This window comes from Castanea sativa, chromosome 12 (genome assembly GCF_040712315.1).
Source record: "Castanea sativa cultivar Marrone di Chiusa Pesio chromosome 12, ASM4071231v1".
NCBI classification, from domain to species: domain Eukaryota; kingdom Viridiplantae; phylum Streptophyta; class Magnoliopsida; order Fagales; family Fagaceae; genus Castanea; species Castanea sativa.
The window spans coordinates 16,661,019-16,688,390 of NC_134024.1; the positions used below are offsets into that span (position 1 = coordinate 16,661,019).

Below are 27,372 nucleotides of genomic sequence, written 5' to 3' on the forward strand. Positions count from 1 at the left end.
GGTTGGCGAACCATCTAACAGTTGGTGAACCGTTTGACGGTTGGCGAACCGTCTGACGGTTTGTAAACTACGCCACACATGTGGGGAGGTTATCCATAAAAAGTTGAGAGGGTTTTTCCTGCTCCTCGCTTCATTAAATGCCTCAATCCCTATGTATAGTCTTTCTTGGGTTTTCATTTCACTTTTTGCGTCTTTTTCACTCTTAATCTCTTATCTTCCGAGCATTCTTCTTCTGCGCAAAAACACTCCTCAGTTCTTCACTCTCTAGAACCCAAAGTAAGTCTTCTTTACCTCTCTCTCTTTTTCGATTCTTCTATGTTCCATACTTTAGGAATGGGGTTTTCTCACCTTCTCACCCTTGGGGCTGCCTTGGCTAGTTTTAGAGAGACCTTTGGTGTCCCAGGGGATGTCGACATTGCGTACTACAATGTGGGCGATATCGCACTTGCGAGGGCTGCTAATCCGAACGCAAAATTTTTCAGTTGATGTCTAGACTTAAGGGTGGGGTTAGATTTCTTGTAGACCCTCTCATCATAAGCACCCTAGGGTTCTATGGTCTGTGCCCCGACCAGTTTCCCCCTAATTTTTATAGAGTCGTTAGTTATGTCAGCCGACTGAATCAAATGTTTGGGCTGCAACTAAACCATCATGACATCAATTTCATGTACAAATTGTGCGGTAATTTTTCAAGCAACTATTACTTAAAGACTAGAGATATGCGGGTCCGGCTTATATCTTGCCTTCTTGACTCAAATAGAAACTTGGTAAGGGAGTTTGTTCGAGTGCGTGGTAATTGGCTCGCCGATGAGCTACTTTGCCCGCTTTCGCCACATGATGTTGGTCGGTACCGAGAATCCCCATTTGTTCTAGTTTTCCATCTTTTATTACTTGTGTATTGAGTTGATTGGTCTATTTTCTGATTTGTTTCAGAATCAAAAAGGTTTTTACCGAATTCCCGAGTTATACACGCATGAGATCTTAATTTTCTTCTTAGGTCGAAGATTTTCATGCACGACAACGGGCAACTTCGAGCGTCTCATTTGATTCTCGGTGTTAACCCAATGTACACTACTTGGCAAAACTTTAGCCAAGCGCTATTAGTAGACAGTTTACTCCTATCGTACATGGACGTTCGACACAAAAAATTCTTCCCTCCCGCACTTACTACTAGCGAAACTCGAGACCTCAGTCCTCATTATACTACCGCGGATGATATTGCGCCGGTGAGAGACGAGTCTACTGAACGTGTGTCACAAAATTGTAAGAGACACGAGGCCATTGAACAGCCTGAAAACGCCAAACTAGTTACCGAAAAGAAACTGTGGAACCTGTAGGTACTTCGGGCGCTAAATCCGATCGTGCAGAGGAAATGGTGACAAAGAGGACGATGACCCTTGCTTGATTTTTGCCCGGGCTAGTCCTGCGGCCCAATCACAACCCCCCAAGTGGCGGATCAGGCTCTTCTTGCCGGCAAAAATAGGAAGAGGAAACGTACCACCGAGAAGACCCTTCCTACCTCGGGTGAAGATTTGCAGAAGACCCCTCCCCGCGCGAAAAGTGGGCCCAAGACCCAGGGGACAAAGGGTGTACCTCAATCGGTGGTCTGAGTCGGGGCCAACGTGGCATCCTCTTCCTAGTCCGAGGTTAGTTGGCAGCCCGTCTTTAAAATGGGTGGCGAGCCCTTATCAGCGACCTCCAATGTACGGATATGGGTGCAAGGCCAAGGCGGGCGGGTGGCTCAGAGTCTGGCACAGGGTCTCTTTTTGCTCGAGGATGCGCATTTCCTTTTAGAAAGTGATGATAAGTCGCTCACTAGGCAGTTGCAGTGGCACAATATTGCGGTACTTTTTTATTTTTATTATACGTTGCGATGCATAGGTATTTTTCTTGTTTTATTTTTCTATTGCTGTTGTCCCATCAGACCACGCTGTTGACCTGCATCATAGATGAGAGGTTAAAGGATGCAGCCGAGGCCATTGAGCGAGAGAAGGCGCTAAAGGCCATTGCTGAGGCTACTGCCAAGGAGAAGGGTAAAGCTATCGTGGCATCGGAGAGGAAAGCAATAGATGCCGAGAAATCCCAGTTGGCTGCTGAGAGTAAACTAACCATCATGGAGAAGAACCTAGGCGAGACAGGGCTCAAGCTAGTGGCGGTGAATAGCTTGAATCTAGCCCAAGCTGATCAACTTACTGACTTGAAAGAATCCCTCGAAGCCTGTGAGGATAAGTGGTACAATGCAGGCTTCTCGGAGGCTGAAAGTTCTGTGGAACCGATCATTCACCAAGCTCGGTACCATGGATTCAAGGAAGGATGGTTAGCTGCTCTTCAAGCGATGGGAGTGGCTGAGGACTCCCTGCTGTGGAATCCAACGTAGATCCCTTACCCGACCCCTCCCCCCTATTCAGAGTCGAGTTGATGCCACGGATGAGGAGGAAACTCCGAGTATTAGGGATCTTGTATAGGATATCGATGCTCATGGGGAAATGGCCGACCTTGAGGTTACAAGTAATATCCGTACTAGAGCTAAAGTTGTTCACCAGACCCCTTCAATAACTCAAACAGCTAGAAATGGATCCGAGTAACCTGTTACTCCCCTCACACCACCCGACCCTGTCGTTTGAAAATTTAGCTTTCTTTTTTATTGGTTTTGTGCTTGATGAGCTTAAATCGTCGGGCTGTGGCGATAGAGCAATTTCTTTATCTCTTGGATGGTTTTAATTAATATTGTTCAGATATAAATTTGTGTGCCTTATTGTTGCTTGTTTGATAACTGCCGACTTTGCATATGATTAGGGTTAACTTGCTCATCATACCTTACTTTCTCACTTCTGGGGGCTGGGAGCAGCCTTTCTGCCCTTAGGATGTTCTGGCTTAGGTTTTCAGTTGCTCAGTGATGAAGGTCGAACTGAGGATAGGTTTCTGTCTTTAGAAAATTGTAGTTTAAGGTTTCTTCTTGCTCGGTGACACGATCAAACCGAGGATAGGTTTCCGTCCTTAGAAAATTTTAGTTTATGGTTTCCATCTGTTCAACGATATGATCAAACCGAGGATAGGTTTCTGTCCTTAGAAAATTTTAGTTTAAAGTTTCCATCTGCTCGGTGATAAGATCGAACCGAGGACAGGTTTCCGTCCCTAAAAAATTTTAGCTTAAAGTTTCCACTTGCTCGGTGATAAGATCGAACTGAGGATAGGTTTCTATCCTTAGAAAATCGTAGCTTAAGGTTTCCACCTGCTCGGTGACAAGATCAAACCGAGGATAGGTTTTTGTCCTTAGAAAATTTTAGTTTAAGGTTTCCATCTACTTTGTGATAAGATCGAACCGAGGATAGGTTTTTGACCTTAGAAAATTGTAGCTTAAGGTTTCCACCTGCTCGGTGATAAGATCGAACCAAGGATAGTTTTCGATCCTTAGCGTAGAATGAGTTGCCTCAGCCTGCACAATTCTATCTATATTTGTTGACTGGCGATAATAAATTATTAGTAATAGAGTTAAATGCGACTGCATGAATAAATACCTTCATATTAATACGTAATAATGCAAAATTACATCAAATTTACATCCTAGAATATAACCGATCATTGATAAAACTTTTTTAAGTTGTGAACATTCCATGGCCAGGGAAGTGGTTTTTCCTTCAAATCCTCTAAGTAGTATGCTCTTGCACCCACAATAGCAGTCACTCTGTAGGGCCTTTCCCAGGACGGGGCTAGTTTCCCTGCATTAATGTCTCGTGTATTCCCTACAATCTTATGAAATACTAGATCCCCCATAGCGAACTCCCTTTTCCTCACGTTTCTATTGTACCTCCAGGCGAGCTTTTGTTGATACTCTGCCAGCCAAATGGTAGCCGCTTCACGATGTTCCTCTAATAAGTTCAGCTGCTTGAACATCAGCTTCTCATTCTCGACTGGAGTGAATCTTGCGACTTGGGTACTACATAGGTTTACTTCGGCGGGGATGACAACCTCTGCCCCGAAAGTTAGAGAAAATGGTGTCTTTGCCGTGGACTTCCTCGGAGTTGTCCGATAGGCCCATAGGACACCTGGAAATTCCTCGGCCCACCTACCTTTGGCGCCCTCCAACCTCTTCTTCAATTCGTTTACGATGGCCTTATTTGTAGCTTCTGCCTGGCCATTGCTCTGCAGGTATGTTGGAGTAGAATATCAGTTCTTGATGCCGAGGTCATTACAGAACTCACGGAAAGCTTTGCTGTCGAACTGTAGACCATTGTCCGACACAAGAGACTCCGGCACGCCAAATCTTGTTACAATGTTTCTCCATACGAACCTCTTGACGTCAACATCTCGGATGTTCGCCAGCGCCTCCGCTTCTACCCACTTAGTGAAGTAGTCTACTATGACTAGCACGAATCTTCGATTGTCGGTTTCCTGGGAAAATGGTCCGACTATGTCTAGCCCCCACTGGGCGAATGGCCACGGGCTACTCACTAGATTTAAACTCCTGGCAAGCTAGTGAATCATTGAGGCGTGTATTTGACACTGCTCATACGTACGTGCATGCTCAGTGGAATCTTTCCTCATCTGCGGCTACCAAAACCCTTGAGTCATTGCTCGGTAAGCCAATGAGCGTCCCCCCACGTGACTACCGCACACACCCTCATACAGCTCAGCCAAGAGCTCTCTAGTTTGGCTAGGACGAAGACACTGCAGGTACAGCCCTTTGAATGACCTTCGATATAACTTCCGATCGACAGATAACCAATACCGAGCAGCGGTTCGTCATACTCTGGCTGCCTCTTTTTCATCTTCCAGAGCTTGGTCTTCTGCGAGGAAATCAATGATGGGGTCCATCCAGCACTTCTCGACTTTGGCGACCTGTGTAACTGGTGCCTTAGTAGTAATACTTGGTTTAGCCACTAATTCCACCCTGATCAATTGAGGTACCACGTCAGCTATTGGTGATGCTAGCGTCGCTAAGGAATCGACATGTCGATTCTGTCCCCGGGCTACCCGTTCAACCTTGACATTTGAAAAATTACCCATGGTCTGCTTTATCAGCCGTAAATATTCAATCATCCGGGGGTCTTTGGCCTCAAAATTCCCTTGCACTTGATTAACTACTAGGAGAGAATCCGAGTAAACCTCCACCTCTTTGGCTCCCAAATCCAAGATAACCCTTAGTCCGACAAGCAGAGCCTCATACTCGACCTCATTATTAAAGGCCCTGAAGCCTAATCTGAACGAGTGCTCTAGCTTTAATCCTTCCAAGGTGATGACCACGATTCCAGCCCCCGCTCCTGCTATATTGGATGCGTCGTCCACAAATACCTTTCACAGCCTAACCCCCACGAGGCAAACTATATCCGTACTTTTCGGCGTAAACTCAGCGAGTACTTGTCCCTTCACTGAGTTCCTTGGCCTGTATCTAATGTCAAATAAGCCTAGCCCAGTCCCCCACTTAGCTATTCTCCCTGTAAAGTCAGGTCTTCTTAACAATGACTGAAGAGGATACTCAGTCAGAACATGGACGGTGTGAGCCTGAAAGTAATGGAGGCAATTTTCGGGTGGAATTCACGAGCGCCAACACCAGTTTCTCTAGTGGTAAATAGCTGGTCTCAGCGTCAACAAATGTCTTGCTTATGTAGTAAATCGACAGCTGTACACCACTATCCTTCAGTAGCACTACGTTGGCTGCATGTTCAGATACCGAGAGGTATATATACAGGTCTTTTCCGGGCTCTAGGGCTGTCAATGTTGGTGCCCGCCCAAGATAGTCCTTTAAGTCTTGGAAGGCTCTATCACACTCCTCATCCCATTGGAACCCCTTCCACTTCTTCAAAAGCTGATAAAATGGTTAGCACGGATTAGCGAACTTGGAAATAAATCAGTTGAAAGTAGTCAACATACCAGTCAATTTTTGAACCTCTTTCGGATTGCTTGGTGGTTCGAGACGTTCCACGGCTTCAATTTGATCAGGGTTAACTTCAATTCCCCGTTTGGTGATTAAATAACCCAAGAATTTTTCGGATCCCACCCCGAAAGCACATTTATCGGCATTGAGACGCAACTAGTGTCGTTGGAGTATTTCGAGCACTTCTTTAAGGTCGCCTATATGTTGCTCTTCTTGCTTGTTTTTTATCACCAAGTCATCGATGTATACTTTGACCGTACGTCCAATCTTATCCCTAAACATCCTCGTTATCATTCGTTAATAAGTAACTCCTGCGTTTTTCAATCTGAACGGCATCACGATATAATGATAGTTAGCATCAGGTGTTATGAATGCTGTCTTCTCCTGATCCTCGGTGGATAAGGTAATTTGGTGATAACCCTGGAAAGCATCAAGAAAGCTCATTCTCGGGTGCCCATATGTAGCATCCACCAATTGATCAATTTTTGGCATTGAGAACGGATCCTTCGAGCATGCTCGATTTAAATCAATGAAATCAACACAAACCCTCCACTTATCGTTCTTCTTCTTCACAACCACTGTGTTTGCAAGCCATTCTGGAAAGAACGTTTCCTTTATAGTCCCCGCTTCCTTCAGCTTCCCAACCTCCTGTTTGACGACTTCGACATGCTCTTTAGCAGACCTTCTCGGTCTCTGTTTCTTAGGAGGGCATAAAGGATCCACATTCAGCTTATGAACTATAAATTCGGGGTCAACCCCGAGCACCTCATATGTACTCCAAGCGAATACGTCCATGTTTTGTATAAGAAAAAGCAGTAACTTCACCCTTTCTTCGTCACTCAAGCTTGCCCTTATTAGGAAACTCCTTTCACCGTCCGGCAGGATTTTCACTTTAACCAAATCCTCAGCAACGTTGGTCCCCTCCACTCGAGGTTGTTGTAATTGTTATAAGGGAGCCTTCTTGGTTGACTCCATTTGTTCGGTTTGTTTGTTGGCTGCGGCTACTAAGCACTATCTGGCTGCCTGCTAATCACCCTTTATCACTGTAATTCCATCTTTAATTCGAAATTTGACCTTTATATGCAAGGTGGACGGCACAGCCCTTATGTCATGAATCCACGGCATTCTAAGGATTGCAGTGTATGGCGAGAAAGAAGCGACCACTATGAATGTCACAATTACCTCCTTACCTCCCATGCTGACTAGGAGTGAAATCTGCCTTTCTGGAATCATCATATGTCCATCAAATCCCATCAACGGCGTATCATACTTGGACAAGTCCCCCTTTTTCAGTCCGAGCCCCCTGTACAAGTCGGGTTACATTACGTCTGCGCCACTCCCCTGATCTATCATTATTTTTTTTACTATGAAACCCCTTACATGGGTCATGACCACTAAAGCATCATGATATGGCTGAATGGTGCCTTCCATATCATCATCGTCAAACGCTATGGGTTGTTTAGTGTATCTCAGCTTCTTCCCCGGAGGACGTTCGCCCGTGCAACTTTCTGCTGATACCACGACCAATTCCCCCTTGTTCTAGGTGCTTGAAAGCTCTTTGGTACTGCATGGATGAGTTCTATTACTCCTAAAGGGGGTGGGAGAAGGTTTCTGTGTAGTCGATTTGCTTGCCCGGTCTCCTGATTCCTTGTTACCACCAGAAACTCTTTCAGATGTCTCGTTTTCACCAACTGTTTCAGATGGTCTTTCAATACTCTGCACTGCTCGGCAGTGTGCCCTTTATCTTTGTGGTAGGTGCAATACAAATTCTAATTCCTCCTTGATGGGTCGCCTCCCATCTTGTTTGGCCACATAAAATACGACTCATTTTTTATTCGATCAATGATCCTGTGCATGGGCTCCTTGAAGGCCGCATTAACTCCTCCAATTACCAGCCCAGGCTCTTGAATCCTCAAATCCTTCTGAGGTTTGGGTTGGAAACCAGTATTCTGAGGATAATTGATGATCGGGGCCTTTCCTTTGGTCTGCAGCCGATCATCTTCTAATCACTTATACTTCTTGATACACTTCATCAACTGCCTCATATCCTCAGGAGGCCTTTTCGTCAATGATTCTCTCAGTCTGGACTCTTCAGGCAACCCTATCCGAAAGGTGGTTGCCGCGATCTTTTCATTGCCCCCACCGATCTCGTTATACAGCTCCCAGTACCGGTTGGCATAGTTGCGAAGGGTTTCCCCAGCCCCCATTTTCATCGATAGTAACGCGTCCATGGGCTACAGAACCTTGCTGCAAGTCATGAAACATATACCGAATTCCTGGATCAGTTCCGAAAAACTGTGGATTGAACCTTTCTTTAATCCGTTGAACCACGTCAAAGCAATGGGGCCGAGGCTCAAAGGGATGACCTTACACATCAATGCATCGTTATGGGCGTGTAAAGACATCATTTGAATGTAGTGGCTTACATGTTCCACCGGGTCTGTCTTTCCAACGTAGGAATTGAACGGCAGCCGTGTGAATCTGCTTGGCATAGGTGCGCTTTCAATATCTCTCGAGAATGGCGATCGGGCAGCTTGGTGAAATGCCTGGCTCATTGCATCCATGGCCACATTTCGAGGTCGCCCCTCATCCGGGGAAGTCGAATCACAGTCCGCATACTCCAGCAAACGATCGAGGTGTCAATGAGACCCGGATTGATGGGATCCTGCCGCACGATGATTCCCTACACTTGCCGACCTTTCTCTTCATTCGTCATGGTCCCTTCTTCTGCGTCTACCCCTCGCTTGCAACTCCAAATCCCTCACCGTCCTATGTAGGCGCTCGAGTTCCTGATCCCTTTGCTCAAGCTCCTGGTTTCTTCTGTCGAGGTGGATGTGGCTTGAAGCATCAGACACTGTCTGGAGAGTTTGATATGATCCCTCTCCGGGTCCAGACTCCTCTGCTTCCTCATACCGTCTATCCTCTTGCCTTTTTTACCTCCTTTCTCTCCATGTAGACCCCCGCGATGACCCTTTAGAGCCACTTTCAGCGTGACTTCCAAGCCTACTTCCAGACATTTTCCCGTGCGCGCCTAGATAACACCACAGCTACGTAGGAGAATTCCCACAGACAGTGCCAATTGTGTGCATCCAAATATGACTATTGGGCCTAAAATCTATTTGGGCTCACAATCTATTTGTATTGTGGGCTTTCAGATTTCCTACAATGGGTGGTTCTATATTCGGCAACCCAAATAACCAGGTTCCCTATGTTCTCAAGATCACTCTCACTCTTTTTCCTAGGATGATCACCTTCTTTCCTTAGTATCTACTTTCCGGAATTGTCGATCCCTTCAACTAAATCTTCCTTGCTTATTTATAGTCAAAGTTAGTGGGATGACCATGATTATTTTCCTGGTGGGTAGAAGGAGAGGTCCAATACTGCTTCTTCTAAGTGGGTGCTTAATTGCGAGTAAGAGAAGCTGACAGTGGCATTAGAACTAGCTCCACCGTTAGATTTGCTACCCGGCAGAGGCATTCCCTAGGCAACGAAAGGAAGGTCCAATACCATTACTCTTAAGTGGATGTTTGGTGGTGAGTGGGAGAAGGTGACAGTGGTATTGGAACTACCTCCACCGGTAGATTTGATGCCCGACAGTGGCATTCCCTAGGTGATGCCGTGTATTTCGAGTTCTGCCTGCCCGGGGGGCATATTCATTAGAGGTGGTGAGACTTTACCTTCGCTGGTCATGTCGTAAACGTTTTCATCCCTAGGCTTCGGGCTTTAGATGAGCATCAAAACTTTCCTGGAATAAGCCCGTGTGTCTGATTAGTGTAAGGTTCTACACGTGGCATCAATATAATGGGCTTTTACGAACAACCGGGCCTTAAGGAGGGTAACGCCCGTACAAATGCATAATATAGTTCTTATATATATAGACTAGCTTTACCTATTGATAGTCATTTTATACTTTGTTAATTCTTTAAAAAAAATTGTAAGAATATTATTAGGTATAAAATATAAAATTTTCATGTTATTTATTTATTTATTATTGTGAATATTTTTTTTTTCGATTCATTTACTCTAGATTCTTTAGTTTTTGTACTTAATAGCTCACTTGGATGCATATTTATGATGTAGTCTCACATTTGATTCTAAAATTAAGAAATAAAACTATTTAAAAATAAATAATTTAGGACACATGGTGCAAAATTAGAACTTTATTTTGGAATTCTAATTTGAGTTTCTCTCAGCTTCACCTATTATTATATATAGATTAATTATGTTTTTTATGATTTATTTATATTAGACTTCTTATTTTCTACTCTAAATTAACTCATTTGGCACAAAAATTAAAAAAATTTGATTAGATAGAACACATGCCGTAAAATTAAACTCTAATTGAAATCCAATTTTTACACTAAACTAACTAACTTGGTTCAAAAATTAATTAATTTTTATTAGATGGGACACATGACGCAAAATTAGACTTTAATTGAATTTCAATTTAAAATCTAATTAGATTTTCTCTCAGTTTTACTTATTAATATATATATATATATATATATATATATATATATATATATATATATATATATAACTTATAAACTTGAATTGTTTTTAGTTCTACAAAAAAAAAAAAAAAAAAGCTCATAAATATAAAATCTTTCAAAAAATATGTTTTTTATGATTTACTTATATTGGACTCCTCGTTTTTTTATACTAAATTAAATACAAAAATTTTAAAACTTAGATTAGATGGGACCATGGTTGTCAAAATCCCGATTTGGATTCCACAATCTTACGATTTTACGATCCCACTTGCCCAAAACAATCCAGATCTTTTAAGAATTTTGAGATCGTTCAAGATCGATAGGATTGTTCAATTCTGACAATCTCAAACGATTTTGGTTTCTTGTAATCTTTTTTAATTTAACAGAAGGCTCAGTTCGATTTTATGATCTACAATCCGATTCTTCAATCCATGATCCCATCTACCTCCTACGATTCTACATAGGATCCTGATTTTGACAACCTTGGATGGGACACATGTCACAAAATTAAACTCTAATAGAAATCCAATTTTTACATTGAATTAACTCACTTGTCACAAAAATTTAAAAACTTATATTAGATGGAACACGTGAAGCAAAATTAGAATCTAATTGAATTTCAATTTGAAATCTAATTGGTTTTTCTCTCAGCTTTACCTATTATTATTGTTATTATTATTATTATTATTATTATTATTATATAAATTTAGATATATTATTATTGATAGTCATTTTTATATTTTGTTAACTGTTTAAAAAAATTTATAAGTATATTATTAGGTATAAAATGTAAATTGTCCATTTTTTTTAATTATTGTGAAGCTTTTTTTTTTTATTCATTTATTCTAGACTCTTCAGTTTTTGTACTTAATAACTCATTTGGATGAATATTTATGATATAATCTCACATTTGATTTTAAAATTAAGAAATAAAACTTTTTAAGAATAAATAATTTAGGACGCATTGCTCAAAATTGGAACTCTAATTTGAAATTCTAATTTAAGTTTCTTTGAACTTCACATATTATTATATATTATATATAGATATAGATAACACAGAATTGAAAAAACTATTTATCTGTTTTCATTTTTCAATTGATCCAGTCTTGAGGGTTTTTTTGTAATTTAGCCTTTAAAATTGTTCATAAAGTTGTTATTTTAATATACCTTATTTTTAGAATATATATATACACATACACATATAACTTCACATTTAATTTAAACCTCACGAAAATTTCGTGAGACTGAGCATTAGTTGGATATCGATGATATACATTTTTTAAACATAACCTTCGCATGGCATCGCAATAATATTGTGTTCTCATACTTTCTTGGAAATAGATGGTATTTTTTTTTATAAATTAAAAATAGATAATTAATTCCATCAATTAGTAATATTGTTGAATTAATCTCTCACCTCTCAAAATTCAAATCCATTTGTGTTAGATTTTATCATTCTTATGTTTCTCAAAAAATAGATTTTATCATTTTTAAAATTTCAACAAAAGTAATTATGCAGCAAATGAAACAATAACATTTTATTATGGAAAGTGTGTAGATTTCAAAATGAAGTCAATTCTAAATATCAATTTTTTGAAAATTTAACTGAATGAGGCATAAATTTAATTTTGAAATCCGAGAGACTAAACTGAAGCAATTTGTATGTTGTCCAACAATTTGGAGAATTAAATTAATTAAATTTTTATAAATTAAAAAATTACAATTAAAAATTCCTCAAATGGACACCAAGCATAAACATAAAGGCTACATATATGCCTTATTTACTTTTTCTTTTTGGTGTTGTTTTCTACACATTCTCAAAAGAAAATATAAAAAGGGTATTTTATAAAAAAATTTAATATATATATATATAATATATATAAAATTTAGGTACACTTTTTCAAGTGTTGCACACTATCTTCTTTAATTAAACTAGCTTGTAACCCGTGTTTACACACATAAACATTAAACAGTAATAATAAAAAATAATTAAAATCAATCAAAATTAAATTGTTGAAGTTGCAAAATTTCTAAATTGACATATACCTATCAGTATTCCAAATAAGATAATCAAAACTAAATGAGAAATTTGCAAAAAAAGAGATATATGAAACTTAGTGAGAATGATTAAAAAAATAAATAAATAAACAAACAAACAAATCCAAAGACAATAATTGAACATTAAAGAACTATTTACTTAGAGAGAGAGAGAGAGAGAGAGAGAGAGAGAGAGAGAGAAAGAGAGGGAGAGAGAGAGAGAGAGAGAGAGAGAGAGAGAGGAGGAGGAAGGAACTTATAAGGTAAAGAATGATGGTGCAATGAAGACAACATGCTTCTCTAAAACTTTTGAGTAAAAACAAAGTTTTTTTTTTTTTTTTAAATACAAGATAGAATTTCTATCTAACCTAATCTAAGTGTATAAGTGTGTGAAGTTTCTTCTTTGAGACTTCAACCCCGGCCCTTACTCCCCGCACCCCACAAGTATTTATATTTGTAAAGTGATCATCGCACCAAGGGGGAACGATGGTCGTAAAAACAAAGTTAATTGCTTTGATTTTTTGCTTTAAAGCTTCATCAACAATTTCATGGTTTCTATTAAAGAGAGAGAATTCAAAGAGTTTAACTTTTGTGATAGTCCAGTTTCTCCATTGTAGCATTTATATGGTTTTTAATACAAGCTCTTTGGGTTTTGCATAGCATTTTTACTTACTACAAAAATTAAAACAAATTAAATGGGACATGTTGTGCAAAATTGGGAATCTAATTGAATTTCTTAACTTTGGCTTTAAATAAATATAGATATATAAATTCAACCACATGTTTATGTTGAATTTAAGTATCCTTCAAAATATATAATATTATTTATATTATATTAGTCAATATAACTATATTTTTAATTTAATTGAAAAATATAAGTCCAACATTTTAAAAACTACACATATAAAAAATATCTTGAATGAATAAGTAATCACACATCCATGACATGTTCAAATATATGATCTTTAAAGTTTGATATTCAAAATGTGACAATTGAAAATAAAAGGTAAATGAATAAGAGGACTTACTTAGAAAATCCCAATTTTTGGGGGTATGAGAGAAGTAATTGATAGACAGTCTTATCCCCAAATTTTTTAGAATCACAAATTTCCATGCTCAGAGTCGCGACTTACTATCTTTTTGTGGAAGACACTTACCATTGTGTCAATGCCTTACTGAGATGAAAGAAGTCAACTTGCCACTAATTCACCTTAATAGAACTTTCCTGAATAACGTTCGATTAGAATTTTGGTTTGAATTTTTTTATGAAGATCAAGAAGTCAGTTAGCCAAAAATGTTATAACTCAATTAGTTGGCGTCTTCTAATGTAAAATTATTAAATTGTATGTAAAAAAACAAATAAAAAAAATACCAAGAAGTATGTCAGCTCAAAACAGCCTAAGTGATCAACACTACACATAGCTTTTACTTTATTCCTATGATTATATGGATAAACTTTTGTGTCATCCTAATATGGTTATTTTATAGAATAATGAACTTATCATGTTTTCTCCATTATTATTAATTAATACATCAAAATTATGATAAAAAATTATGTTCGTAGATTTTACTTTTTTTTTTTTTTAAGAAGAGATCAACTTTTGTGTCATAAATAATAGTGAGTACATCACAGTTGTAATTAAAGTTATGTTTTAAAAAGGGATCAATTTTTGTATGACAATTCTAATATGCTCATCTTTATATTATTTTTCATTATTATTATTTTGAGAATACTAAGTTTTTGTTAATACTCACAGAGACAAGAGAGGTGGTCTTAAAGAAATTTATCGTTATATATATATTTATATTGAAAAGAGCCTAACTCTTAGATATATTATTTTTTTTTAATTATTATTATTACATAAGAATTGAGATAAAAGTTCTAGACTCTTTTAGAAGGTATCAACTTTATTTAGAAAAAGAAAAAAAAAAAAACCGACCCCACTATTTCCTATTTTCCACCACCATGGAATTAGCACCAAATGGATCCCGTCAATTACAAACCACGCGGGTCTGATTTTCGCCTCCACTAGGTATTGTGCACAGAGATCAGTCAATCTTTTTCTTCATCATCATCAGCATAATCATAAAAAAAATAAAATAAAATAAAAACCGAGCGGCAGATTCGCGTGCTTTGCCGGGAACAACAACTACTACTACTCTTCTAGTAGTAGCATAATTTTTTATTGCTTCACAGTGTTTCTCTTTCTCACTCTCTCTAATTCTTCTTCCAAATTAAAAAAGAAAAAAAACTCGCTATTTTCATACACGGTTTCTCACCACCTCAATTCCCCTCTCTCTCTCTCTCTCTCTCTCGCTCTCTAAACTAGTAAAACCTTCTTTCGATTCCATCAAAGAACTCTCAGAGCTATGCTCACCAACGAAGGCTTCCAAGGTATTCCATTTTTTTTTTAATAATTTTTCTCTGTTTGTTTATATTTTGTTTATTTATCTTTCATATATATTTTTTTTTTAAGTTGAAAAATAAAATTAAATATTTCCAGCATAGTAACAATCGATTATAATAAAAAATCGAATATCGGAAAGAGGAATTTTTCTTTTTGTGGGTTAAAAATTTCGGGGCTAGTAGAAAGGAACTGGCTTTGTTAAAGTTGGTGATGATAGGAACGGTAATTTATTTTCATAGATTTCTTAGTTCATCATTTGAGATAAAAGTATGAGAAAATTTACATTTTAAGACACTATAGTTTAGAGAGTGTATCAAATTAAACCAGGAAGCATGGACATCCCATTTAGGGTCAGACCATTTAAGTAGAAGTGTGTTGTGTTTGGGGTTTAAGTTTAATATGACATAATTTGTTACCTAAATTTTGGGTTATGTAATAATTCGTGCATAAGGGTAAGGAATTTTTGGATGAACTAATGCGAATGAGTGAAAGACTGGCTGCTTGGAAACGCCCAGTAATTTTGAATGAAAGCCTTGCATATTGAATGATCAAGTTCAATAATAGTTTCAGATATCGGTTACTTATTACAGTGTCATAGAGTTTTCCGAACAATAATACGTTGACAACAAGTTATAGTGTCATAGGTACAACCTGTGTAGTAATGTATGTCATTTCTCCGAGTTGCTGCAGACTCCCCTGTTGCTTCCCTTGTAGGATCAAAAGACGTGTTATTTACAAGTCGGTATGGATCATATGTATTATCATATTCTATGGTTCTCAACAATGTTGTTTCTTTTCAATTATTACTGGTCTTAGAAATTAGGACCCACTGGTTCCCATATTTGTGAAGAGTTTGTGTAGCATCGAGGCAAAATCACCCTCAGCTGTGATTTTCATGCTCGCTATACCAAATATCTGTCCTTCGTATGGTTGGACCTGTCCCTCTGTAATGTTCCTAATGGACAATTTAATGTGAACAGATGCTTGTGAAAGAGCACCATCGAGTCGAGAGAGTGAGGTATGACAAGATTGCAAGACACCACAAAGTTCTGGGAGAGAATAATTTCTTGGATGCAATGCATCTATAGGTTACTAATCTGTTCTGAATGTAAAGTTTATTGGAACCTTAAAATGGAGATAGCATCGTCCTATAATTAGCTGAATTGGACAGAAAATTATAGAGGAAATTAGGTTTATCTCTCATGCTTTTATGTATATATTTTGTGAGATTAATACTCAGCATTTCTTCCTCTTTTCTGACACCAGGTGTTTCAAATTGCTACGTATTCAAGAGCCGTTTACAGGAGTATGCTCAAAAAATTGGACTTCCTACTCCTGTGTATGAGACTATCAAAGAAGGCCCTTCCCATGAGCCTTCCTTCAGGTCAACTGTGATAGTAAATGATGTTAGATATGATTCTTTGCCTGGATTTTTCAATCGTAAAGCAGCAGAGCAGTCAGCTGCTGAGGTTGCTCTATCGGAGTTAGCTAAAGCCAGTGAATTTAATCAATCCATCTCTCAGCCTGTTGTAAGTTAAATTTATATTTTACTGAATTAGCCATAAAACTTTCTTGATTATCTTTGATGCAGTCTCATAGTATTTATCCATCCTTGGTTCTGTATGTAGAAGCTGGAAATCTACTTCTCTTCTGTATGTAGTGTGCTTATATATTTTTGTCAATGGATTATATGTACAAAATTTGAAATTTGTTACAGTTTCTGCCAAGAGGAAGTTGTTGTTGGAAGAGATGGACCTAAGAGTACAAGCAAATGTGTGTAACCATATCTAATCTTAAATATCATAGTTTTTATGCAACATCCCACTCTTGGAGCATTAATAAGTAATAACCCATTTGTGAACTAGAGTTCAATCAATTAGGAGTATCATAGTTTGTAGGCTACTTGGCTTTCATAACTGGTTCTATATAATATGAGTGGAGCTTGCTAGTTATGTGTAGTCCCTCTAGATTGATATCTATGGTCTCCAAATTGCTTTGCATGGCATGACCTTATATAGCAGCATAAAACATAAAAATACCTGAACATGGTTTTAAATAAGAGATGCTGTCTGTAATGTGTGTTCTAATAAGCTTCAGTGCCTAGAGCCTGCTTTCTATCCTCTTTTACTTCTACTTGTTAGCTTTATTCTCGTGCCTAAAGTAAAATACATGACATGCGGCATGTGACATGAGTATGGTTTCATTTAGCTCCCTATAAACTTTATTATGAAAATTGATTGCAGAAGTACATTTGCAATGTACTTTTCCACATTTAGTTAGAAACAGACTATAAAATCTCCAAACCAATGGAAAGTGGTCTCTTGGTTTCATTACATGTTTTCCATTGAAAGTATGTCTATATATGCCTCATTAGTGCGTTGACAAATGTTGTCATATGATCGCCATCATCATATTAATTGTGGAATCTTATCCAGCAGAATTACACTTTACTGTTTGTATCTTCCATTTACATGTAGAGCCTTCATTATGAAAATGTTTCCTGCTGCCATGTGGTAAAAAAAGCCACATACCTTATATATTTTTTGGCGTATTGCAGCATGAAACAGGATTGTGCAAAAATCTACTACAAGAATATGCTCAAAAGATGAATTATGCAATTCCGTTGTATCAGTGCCAAAAGGATGAAACCCCAGGTAGAGTGTCTCTCTTTTCATGTACTGTAGAGATTGGGGGGATTCGTTATATTGGAGCTGCTGCGAAAACAAAGAAAGAGGCAGAGATCAAAGCTGCTAGAACTGCACTTTTAGCTATTCAGTCAAGTACATCCCAGTTATCTGACAAATCAGTTCACAAGACTCAGTTAACAGTAATCCCAAGCAAGAAAAGGGGGACTGAAAATGAGGAGCCTGAAAATGTTCCAAAGGCAAAGAAACCTAGATTTACAAGGAGAATGTTGAAAAGGCAACAATTGGGCGACAAGGCAGGCAATAGTCAAGTTGAGAATGCTGGCAATTCCCGGACATTTATTGATGCTAACGGATCAGGATTGGATCAAACTAATGGACATAGGGTCCAAGAAGCAGGTTTGGGACCATTGGCTACGGAAACTATTAGGAATCCCCAAGATGGTAGATCAGATGTGAGCGTAAATGAGAAAGGAACACCTGCTGGGGAAGGTGTGTTTACTATAGAAGTTAATGGACATGGTGTCCAAGAAGCAGGTTTGGGACCGTTGGCTATGGAAGCTATTAGGAATCCCCAGGATGGTAGATCAGATGTGAGCGCAAATGAGGAAGTAATACCTACTGGGCAAGGTGCATTGGCTATAGAAATAGAATGCATGGGGAATCCCCAAAATGTTAGATTGGATGTGAGTGCAAATGAAAAAGAAATATCTGCTGGGGAAGGTGTGTTGGTTATAGAAGCTAATGGACATGGGGTCCAAGAAGCAGGTTTGGGACCATTGGCTATGGAAGCTATCAGGAATCCCCAAGATGGTAGATCAGATGTGAGCGAAAATGAGAAAGAAATACCTGCTGGGGAAGGTGTGTTGGCTATAGAATCCACAGGGAATCCCCATAATGTTAGATTGGATGCGAGTGCAAATGAAAAAGAAATATCTGCTGGGGAAGTTGTGCTGCCTATAGAAGCTAATGGACATGGCTTCCAAGAAGCAGGTTTGGGACCATTGGCTATGGAAGTTATTAGGAATCCCCAAGATGGTAGTTCAGATGTGAGCGCAAATGAGAAAGAAATACCTGCTGGGGAAGGTGCATTGGCTATAGATTCCATGGGGAATCCCCAAAATGTTAGATTGGATGTGTGTGCAAATGAAAAAGAAATATCTACTGGGGAAGGTGCTTTGGCTAACCAAGTCAATGGTAATTTTGATAATGGGCAGTTAACAGCTTTAAGTCCTAATCAAAGCAATGATGGGAATCCTGATGTAGGAACATCTTCTGTGTTCTCCGGAGATATGACTGGGTTGACAAAGGAGGTTAATGGAGTTACAGGGGTAGCTTCAGTTGCAGACAATTCTACTATGGGTCAGATAGAGACTTCAAGTGTCCAGCTGGCTTAAACAAATCAGAAGAGTGGATCCAGGCAGGTGCAAACCGTGTTTGGGAGGGTGTTCAATTGTTTGGAAATATTTTGCAGCTAGGAAAATATTGAGACGAGGTTTTTAATAGATTTAGACATATTAAGAATTCTATATCAGTTAGTTTATTTGGGTGTCTTATACCATTTAGTCAGAGTTTACATCTTGCGGTGTCCGTCAACTTCGTTTGCATGTATTGGTAGATTCGGAGCAGGAACTACAAAGAACTTACTGCTATATATCAGTTAGTTTATTTGGGTGTCTTAGACCATTTAGTCAGAGTTTACATCTTGTGGTGTCCATCAGCTTCGTTTGCATGTATTAGTAGATTCGGAGCAGAAACCACACAAAGAACTTACTGCTATAGTACCTATTCTTTATGTTACCTAAATAACTTTATTTTGGTGATCTGTTCAAGAATTTTATTGCCGAGTATCAATATTTGCAGTGAATGCTTTTGAGATGAGTTCATCTTTTCCTATAGCGATATAATCATCATTTTCTTTTTCTGAATAAGGGGATGCAAAAATGTTGATTGAACCCTTTCTATTAAGGGCATCACTTTTGATCCTTGTTACACGCAGGTGCAGTATGTTTGGCTTTGCTAGAAGACTAGAAGTATTAACATTGTTTATTAACATTGTTTTTGCATCAAGTACATTAACTGATGTTTTTCTGCATAATTATAAAAGAAAAATTGAGTTTGTGTCATCTGCATCAAGAAATTCAAACTTTAATCTGTATCATCTATAATTGATGTAACAAGCTGGGATATCAGCATACATGGTAATATTTTCTCCTTTGATGCAATCTAAAAAGCCTAAATTTGCAAGAAAATTGGAGCAATCAATTTTCGAAAACCTACTTACAAAAAGTTTCAAATCTCATTATTTAACTATCATTTAGGGTCCGTTTGGATACAACTGAAAACTGAAAATACTGTAGTAAGATAATTTTTAAATGCATGAATAGTATTGCATGACTTATTTTTAATAAAAAATTGCTGAAAAGTAGGTGAACAGTATGCGCACATTGCGCTGTCCCCTGCAGCAAAAACGGAAAAAAAAAAAGAAAAAAAAAGATGGAAAGCGCTAAACGCAAACCAAGCCTTAATCCATTTAATAAATCAAAAACATTAATCATCAAAATGTCCGTGCATTAAATTAAAAGAGAGTATGAATTTGTCTAAAGTTTGAAAAATGAAAGTATTATCCGGTATTCTCATCGTGCACAGAGATTTTTTTTTTTTTTTTTGAGGGACAGAGAATGTTAAGTAGCCATTATCTTCTTTAGAAGTAATGCCAAGCACACTAGGATTAAAAATAGCTCGGAACCAAATATGCAAGGTCCAAAGTCAATATAACAATAAAAATAATATTATCATCTCTGACCACGTAATAAAATAAATTATGTATTTCGTTGCTCAATTGTGAGTTATGAAAAAAGAAAAGAAAAGAATAATGGTTCAATGTGCAAGTGATTGCTAATTAACCATTTCAATAAGCTGTGCCAAATAATGTGGTCCTAACAGAATTGTTTGCCCCCTATGACACATCATTGCGTTACTAACTTGTGTTAACATTACTTTTAAACTCAAATTTAATATCTATACAATATATTCGAGGACAAAGTTTGGCTACAAATTTTGTTGTAACTTAAGGTTACAATGTTCATTAAAAAAACTAACATGACTACATATTTTAAAAATCTAACTGTTGAATTGCATGTTTTTTATATTCTTAACACACATGTCAAATTCTGTGTTAACCACTAACCAGTTGTTATTTACTATATGATCCATAAACTTATTTTTTATGCATAATTATAGACTTTAAAAACTTGCAATTTACATAATTGATTGATGACATAGCCATTGATCTTTCATCATCTATAAATTTTGTAAGTACAAAGGATATAAAAAGAAAATGTAATCTAATAATGAATTTGTAAAAATTAACATCTAATAAAAAGATATTGAGTGAAGTTGTAACCTTAAGCTATAACAAAATTTGTAACCAAACTTTGTCTTATATTTGATACATATATAATATAATAACTGACGATTATAAAATAAAAATTAATGTTACTTTTTCTCTACCATGAAATGAGGAAGTACCATGAATATTTTTTCCCAAATTATGTATTATCCATGAGTTTTTTTTTTTAGAGGTAGAGTTTCAATTTATGACACACAAAAGACTTTATTAGTTAAGTTAATAGAACCCACTTACTATTCATGAGTTTTAATTGTCTTTATTCATATTTTTATAACGGCTAGAATTATATTTATACTAGTAAAAAAGCCTAATGTTTTTATTATATTTTGCATTTTTTTTTTAAAGATGGATTGTAAAAAGAGAGAAAAAAGTCCGATTTTAGCAAAAGGCATTCACAATCACAAATGGTATACGATTTAGTACAAATGGGCGCCATAATAAATAAAACCTCTTCGGGCTTGTTTGGATTGAAGGAAGGAAAGGGAGTGGAGAGGAGTAGAATAGAATTGGCTGAAAAATAGACTAATTTTTTATTAATTTTATTTTACTCTACTCTACTTCCCTCCCTTACCCTCAATCTAAATAAACTTAGAGTCTGTTTGGTTGTGTTGTTTAAATAACAGTTTTCATTGTTTAAATAACACAACACGTATTTTTACAACATTTTTTCACTCACACATATTTTCACAATACTTAAACAACATTACTAGAATAATGTTTCCATAAGAGACCTTACTCTTTCGCTTTCATTCACCCTCGCCTCTCTCTCCGGCAAAGAAATGGCAAACATGTGTTTTAGTCATGTGCATCTCACATGACTTGACTTAACGGATCCTAGGTCCTAACTGTGTTAAGCTTTTCCTTCCTTTCCCAGTCCCTTTTTCTCAGAAACCAAACAAGACTTTAAAGTCAGAGAGCAGATCTGATAAACTCGAAGCGGTCGATGCTTTGAGCTCCTCCTCAATTCTCTTATAAAATCTCCATCCTCATCATCATCTCGAACACAGTCAAAAAATAAAAAATAAAAAATGCATGGACAGCCTCGCAAAGCTCCAAAACCAGAGGACGAAGCAGCTTCAGCAGCCAAAGCTGAAAAGCTTCGCAATCTCCAATCTCAGTTCCTCTGTTTCCACCGCAACAACATGTACAATTCTCTTTTTCCTTCACTTCTTTTTAATTTGATTTTTTATTCTCTCATTTTTATGGAAAAAAAAAATTGTTGTTTCAGTTATTCTAAGGAAGCTCTAGAGGTAAACGCGAAGCTTCTAGAAATCAATCCTGAGCACTACACGGCTTGGAACTATAGGAAACTCGCCGTCGAGCACCGTCTCACTCAGTCCGAGTCTGATCCTGACTCGGTCAATTCCATTCTCAACGAAGAGCTCAAAGTGGTGCGCCTTGTCTTTCTCTAATTTTAGCATTATTTTTTTGCTTTCAGAACTGCAAGGAATTGAAATTCTCTGATTTATAAAAACGTTCATTGTTGATTTTTCCCATTTGTTTCATCTCTGTTAATTTTCTCAGTGACCAAACAAAGCTTATTTCAAATAGATAGATAGATTTCAGTTATTTGACAATTCCACAGTTTGTATAAATATCAAGATGATCATATAGATCAATAACCATTTCATCTATAAAATGGTTAAATTTCAAGGTCTTTTTTATTTATTTATATATTTGAAATGTGTAATCAAACTGTTAGGTTTTGAATATACTGATCCAATACAAAGGTTTAGAGTGAAAAGTTACATAAGTATAGAATAATTTGGATTTGGTTTATGTAGATAGAGAACGCATTGAAGAAAAGCTTAAATGCATAAGCAATTGTTTCAGTTGAATTGAGTGTTCATTTTCTCCATCATTTGATTTCTATTAATTTTCTCAGTAATCAAACGTGGATTATTTCTAAATTTATCTTGTGCAGTATTAGAATAAATTTTGGATTTACTTGATGCAGGTAGAGAGTGCATTGAGGCAGAACTTTAAGTCTTACGGAGCGTGGCATCATCGAAAATGGGTGCTAAGCAAGGGGCAATCATCTTTAGATCATGAATTGCGTCTACTAGATCGGTTCCAAAAGGCCGATTCTCGGAACTTTCATGCATGGAATTACCGGAGGTGAAATCTTAGCCCTGATTTTGAATGTGTGCGATTTAGAAATATTTTGTTCATTCTTTGACTTAATACTTTTTTGGTCAGATTTGTGGCATCATTGCTGAACATATCAGAGGTGGACGAATTACAGTATACAACGGATATGATAAATAAAAATTTCAGCAATTATTCTGCGTGGCACAATCGTAGGTATAATTCTGATTTGGTTTTTACTAATCAATATTGGAATTGATTATTAATTATACTCCAAATGAATAAATTGAGCCCTAAATGCTAGTCTTTTTTTATATTGGATTTGGTCTATGTTTCTAATTTAACACTATCTCACAATACATTTTGAATGCAACTTTTGTTATTAAGTTCAAATATACTAAAATCATTTTAATATTGCACGTGTGAGTATTTGCTTTATGGAGTCGTTGCATTTTAGAATAAGGTGGTTGGTCTTGATTACAAACTCAATATTGGCATTTGGCTCTCATTGGTTTGGTTGCACTACCCATGTTGTTCTAGTCCGCTCACATAAAAATGCAAAGAGGAAGAAAGATATAAAAGTGCACTGAGTTTGTGGGTAGAATATATAATCTGAGACACACTTATTAAGGATGTGCATTTTATTAAGATAAGTCCATCGTAATTTGCAGAATCATTGATAGAAATAATTGACAGGTTCCCAAGGATGAAGATCATCGTTTGATACGGACTATGTATAGTTGTGAACGATAATGCCAAAATTACATCTTTAGGTTTGATTATGTAAAACTGTTAAACTTAACAATTAGGGGGAGTACAGTATAGACATATTGTCCTTGGGATTTTCAAGTTCCATCCTGCTTGGTTTGAATTTACTTCATCTGTTTTTTTTTTTTTTTTTTTTTTGTTGTTGAGAAATTTATATCCACAAACTTCCAATGGTTTTAGCATATGTTGTGACATTTGTGTCAATATTTACTGAACACATTTATTACTATATTTACCTTATTAATGGACTTTTGCAGTGTACTTCTGTCTGATTTGCTGAAAAGAAAGGCTCAAGGTTTTTTCCCAAAAGAGAAGGTCTTGAACGAGGAGTACGAACTTGTACACCAAGCACTTTTCACAGACCCAGATGATCAAAGTGGTTGGTTTTATCATCTTTGGCTTCTTGAGCAAACTGTGAAAGCTGATGCTCCTCTACTTGTTTCTTCTTGGCCTGCTCATGATTCTAATCTAATTCTATTGGGAGATAGCTGCCTGGAAGACTCTGCTTTGTCTCCATTCAATACTTTCCATTCTGAGTTGGGAACAATTCCACTCGTTGTCTATTTTAATAAAGCTGTTGAAGGTGTAAATTCATCTACAATATCTGTTGAATCTGTGCTCAACATGAAAGGAGAACTTACTTGGAAACCTCTTTCAACAAATAATTCCCAGACTGCCCAAGTTTGGGTTACCTATCTCAATTATCCCGATATAAAGCTCCATTCTTCAGAATTTTACCCCGTAGAGGTTAGCGTTGGACATACCCAAGGAATCATTTCTTCAAATGGTTTTCACTATAGCCATCCTTCCAGGTTTGCCTTTAAAGTGTTTGTACGGCCTTTTGAAAAAGACCTTGCTGGGCATGGTGTAGAGATGGTCTCATGGAGAGTGGATAATTTTCTTTTATATGAATCACATTCTCAGGAATCAAATCCAATTTTATCTTTAGATCAACTAAATATTAAGGATGACCATGAGGAATCATCCTCAAAGTGGCGTGCCGAGACTATAGCTAATGAAATGGCTCTCTTCCGGGAATTGTTGTCAGAGATTAACTGGTAAGCTTCATTCATTTGATGGGCCAAATTAAACTTTGAAATAGCTATAATGGCATTCTCTTAAAAAAGGTAGTAATTAAAAAATCTCTTGGTTATGTAGTAAAATTGGAAAGCTTACGCTTGCAAGATTGTTGATTGCTCATGACATGATGATGTCTCCAATTGCAAACAAAATGGTCCATTCTGAAGAAGTTATTGAACTTTATAGTGACTTAATGATGTTGGATTCACCACATTCTCAATACTACAAGGATGAACGCAGCTTAGTTTTATTGCAGCAGGTTATTTCTTCCTTTCTGTATTAACTGTCTAGTAAAGCATGGTTCCCTAACTCCTTTATCCTTTCTGTTGGTAGTAATTCTGCTTGTACATGTAATTGTTGAATCTTTCTTTACTTTTTCAACATTTGACATTCCAAATACTCATAATGATTGGTTTCACCATTTCAGTCAATCTAAATATATTACTACTCTTGAGTCTTCAATAGGCAGGTTTATGCCAACGACTTTTGAATTCTGAGATGGAGAAACTCTCTTTTATACTTAGGTTACCCCTCTTTTTATTTATTCTTATTGTTTTGAGTAGACCTGTTACCAAGTTTTTTTTTGGGATCACATCAATATCTTGATGTAAATACTTTGTATGGGCAAGTGTTGAGTTACACACCTTAATTTGATATGCTCAGTTTGCGCACACTGTGCTCCTTCCAGTTCTTTGAATGCTAATGTGTAATCTCTTGCTAATATATCTGAATAAGTTTACATTTTGCTCTTGCTCTAACTAGAATTTTCTTTGAAGTGAGAGATTCTGATATTGTGTTGGTTCTGCAGATAACTTCCAATATGGAGTCTTTGCTGAGGTACTGCTTTCGTCATGGAGATAGGACTTCATCATTTTTGGGTAATTCTATCTGTTTACGACTCAATAATTTATCATTGTCGCGGGTGGGTTCCGTTGAGAAGTTACTATGGGTCCAAATGCTAGACCTGAGCCACAATGAACTTCGATCAATTGAAGGTAAACTTCTTCACTATTTGATTTATTTTACTGGATCTCTTTTTAGTTTGTTTAGTTCACAGTACCTATTGATTTCATGTTTGACCCATCAAATCAATTAGTTTTCTCTAAATAAGGTCAACAGTGAAGTCGGCTGGAAAACCTGGGATTTCATGTTGTTGCACATTGATGCATTGAGTTCATTTTCATCATATGGATTTTGATGTGGTCAGCATATTTATCCCCATCTGGGATGTAAAAACTTTGAAAATAGACCAGACTGGGTTGTTATATATGTGACATGCTAATTCATTTGAGGGATCCTATGAATATATGGAGACCCAAGTTTACAGGTCATGTGAAGGTTAGGCAACAAATCACTATATGTGTGGTCTTCTGGGTTTTGATAATTGGGGCTAGTTCTAAGCTCTTTACTGCTGCATGATGCATAGTAGTAGTAGTTAAATAAGCTTCATTTTTATTGTTGAGAGGAAATTGGCATATATTGGGGTCCTTTTTCTTATATTGAGTCTTTTCACAGGATTGGAGGCTATGCAGCTTCTTTCTTGCTTAAATCTAAGTAACAATAAACTCAGTAGTTTTACTGCTCTGGGACCCTTGAGACTGCTGAAGTCACTTAAAGTGTTGGATATTGCATGCAACGAGATAGGTTCCCACTCAATTGACACAACAAGGTATCTTTGCTCTTCTCCTTTATCTCATACAGAAGAAATTGGTTGGAGTCATGATGAAATGGTGACTGGTGATGTTAACCTGGCAAATTATTGGGAAGCTTTTCTAATATTTAAAGACTTGAATTTGACACAATTAGATATTGTGGGGAATGCAATTGCTGATGAAAAATTTAAATCATTTTTGGTCAAGATTGTTCCTACACTTAAGTGGCTGGATGGTCAACAATTGCAATTGCATTAACCTTAAATTCTTTTTCTATCTGTAAAATGAGGTGTACCATACTGTAATTTGTTGGAGAACCATTTACTTTGGTATACAAATCCTGGAATTTATCAAGGGATGCAACAATGTAATCTGTACACAAGCTTTTGGTATGTCTGGCTTGTGTAAATAGGTTATCTATGTTCTGTTGATTGGCAAAGCACATGCATGTTTATCATGGCTGGTCTTCTTATTAAACTTGTTTAATAAGCTAGACCAGACATTGCTCGCAATTTGCTGTGTTTGCCTTCAAAGAGGGATTAAGTGAACCATTGTATAAGTTCCTCATTCAGATCTATTTTACAGACTTCATCTTGATTGAACTTTAAGTATTGGTATGCATTCCCTTTTTGAAAAAGTAAACATTGAACCTTTTTTTTTTTTTTTTTGGCTTTTTGGCTAAACTATTGTTTATATATACTTTGCAATTGTGCGATTTAGTGGGCTAGGCTGACTAGGGGAGCGGAGTTATAATATGTGATTTGCTGATTTGCTAACACATTGAGGGAATGAACTTTTCATCTTTTGATGTCTCTGGGCTTTGACGTTTAAAAGTGGTATTGCGATGTATTGCCCACATTTTTAGTGAACTTGTTAGGCAATTAGATAGAGTAGCTTTGCCAGGGTAACCCCCTTAA

The 27,372-nt window shown here is 37.1% G+C and overlaps 3 protein-coding genes across 3 annotated transcripts; 2 read left to right on the forward strand and 1 right to left on the reverse strand.

Moving 5' to 3' along the window:
• Positions 1-3,576: 3,576 nt before the first annotated feature.
• LOC142620263 (uncharacterized) lies at positions 3,577-6,667 on the reverse strand. Its single transcript, XM_075793662.1, has 4 exons — positions 6,212-6,667; positions 5,537-5,803; positions 4,747-5,289; positions 3,577-4,140 (listed from the first exon to the last, which is right to left on the reverse strand). The coding sequence occupies exons 1-4, from the start codon at positions 6,665-6,667 to the stop codon at positions 3,577-3,579; spliced, it is 1,830 nt and encodes a 609-aa protein (XP_075649777.1).
• A 7,740-nt stretch (positions 6,668-14,407) lies between these two features.
• LOC142619831 (uncharacterized) lies at positions 14,408-19,336 on the forward strand. The gene is made up of 3 exons (XM_075793134.1): positions 14,408-14,797; positions 16,077-16,339; positions 17,368-19,336. The coding sequence occupies exons 1-3, from the start codon at positions 14,773-14,775 to the stop codon at positions 18,850-18,852; spliced, it is 1,773 nt and encodes a 590-aa protein (XP_075649249.1). The 5' UTR covers positions 14,408-14,772; the 3' UTR covers positions 18,853-19,336.
• Positions 19,337-21,719: 2,383 nt separating this feature from the next.
• On the forward strand, positions 21,720-27,063 carry LOC142620946 (geranylgeranyl transferase type-2 subunit alpha 1). The gene is made up of 8 exons (XM_075794267.1): positions 21,720-22,011; positions 22,096-22,258; positions 22,825-22,985; positions 23,067-23,171; positions 23,981-24,781; positions 24,882-25,062; positions 25,612-25,798; positions 26,319-27,063. The coding sequence occupies exons 1-8, from the start codon at positions 21,896-21,898 to the stop codon at positions 26,711-26,713; spliced, it is 2,109 nt and encodes a 702-aa protein (XP_075650382.1). The 5' UTR covers positions 21,720-21,895; the 3' UTR covers positions 26,714-27,063.
• The last annotated feature ends 309 nt before the right edge of the window (positions 27,064-27,372 follow it).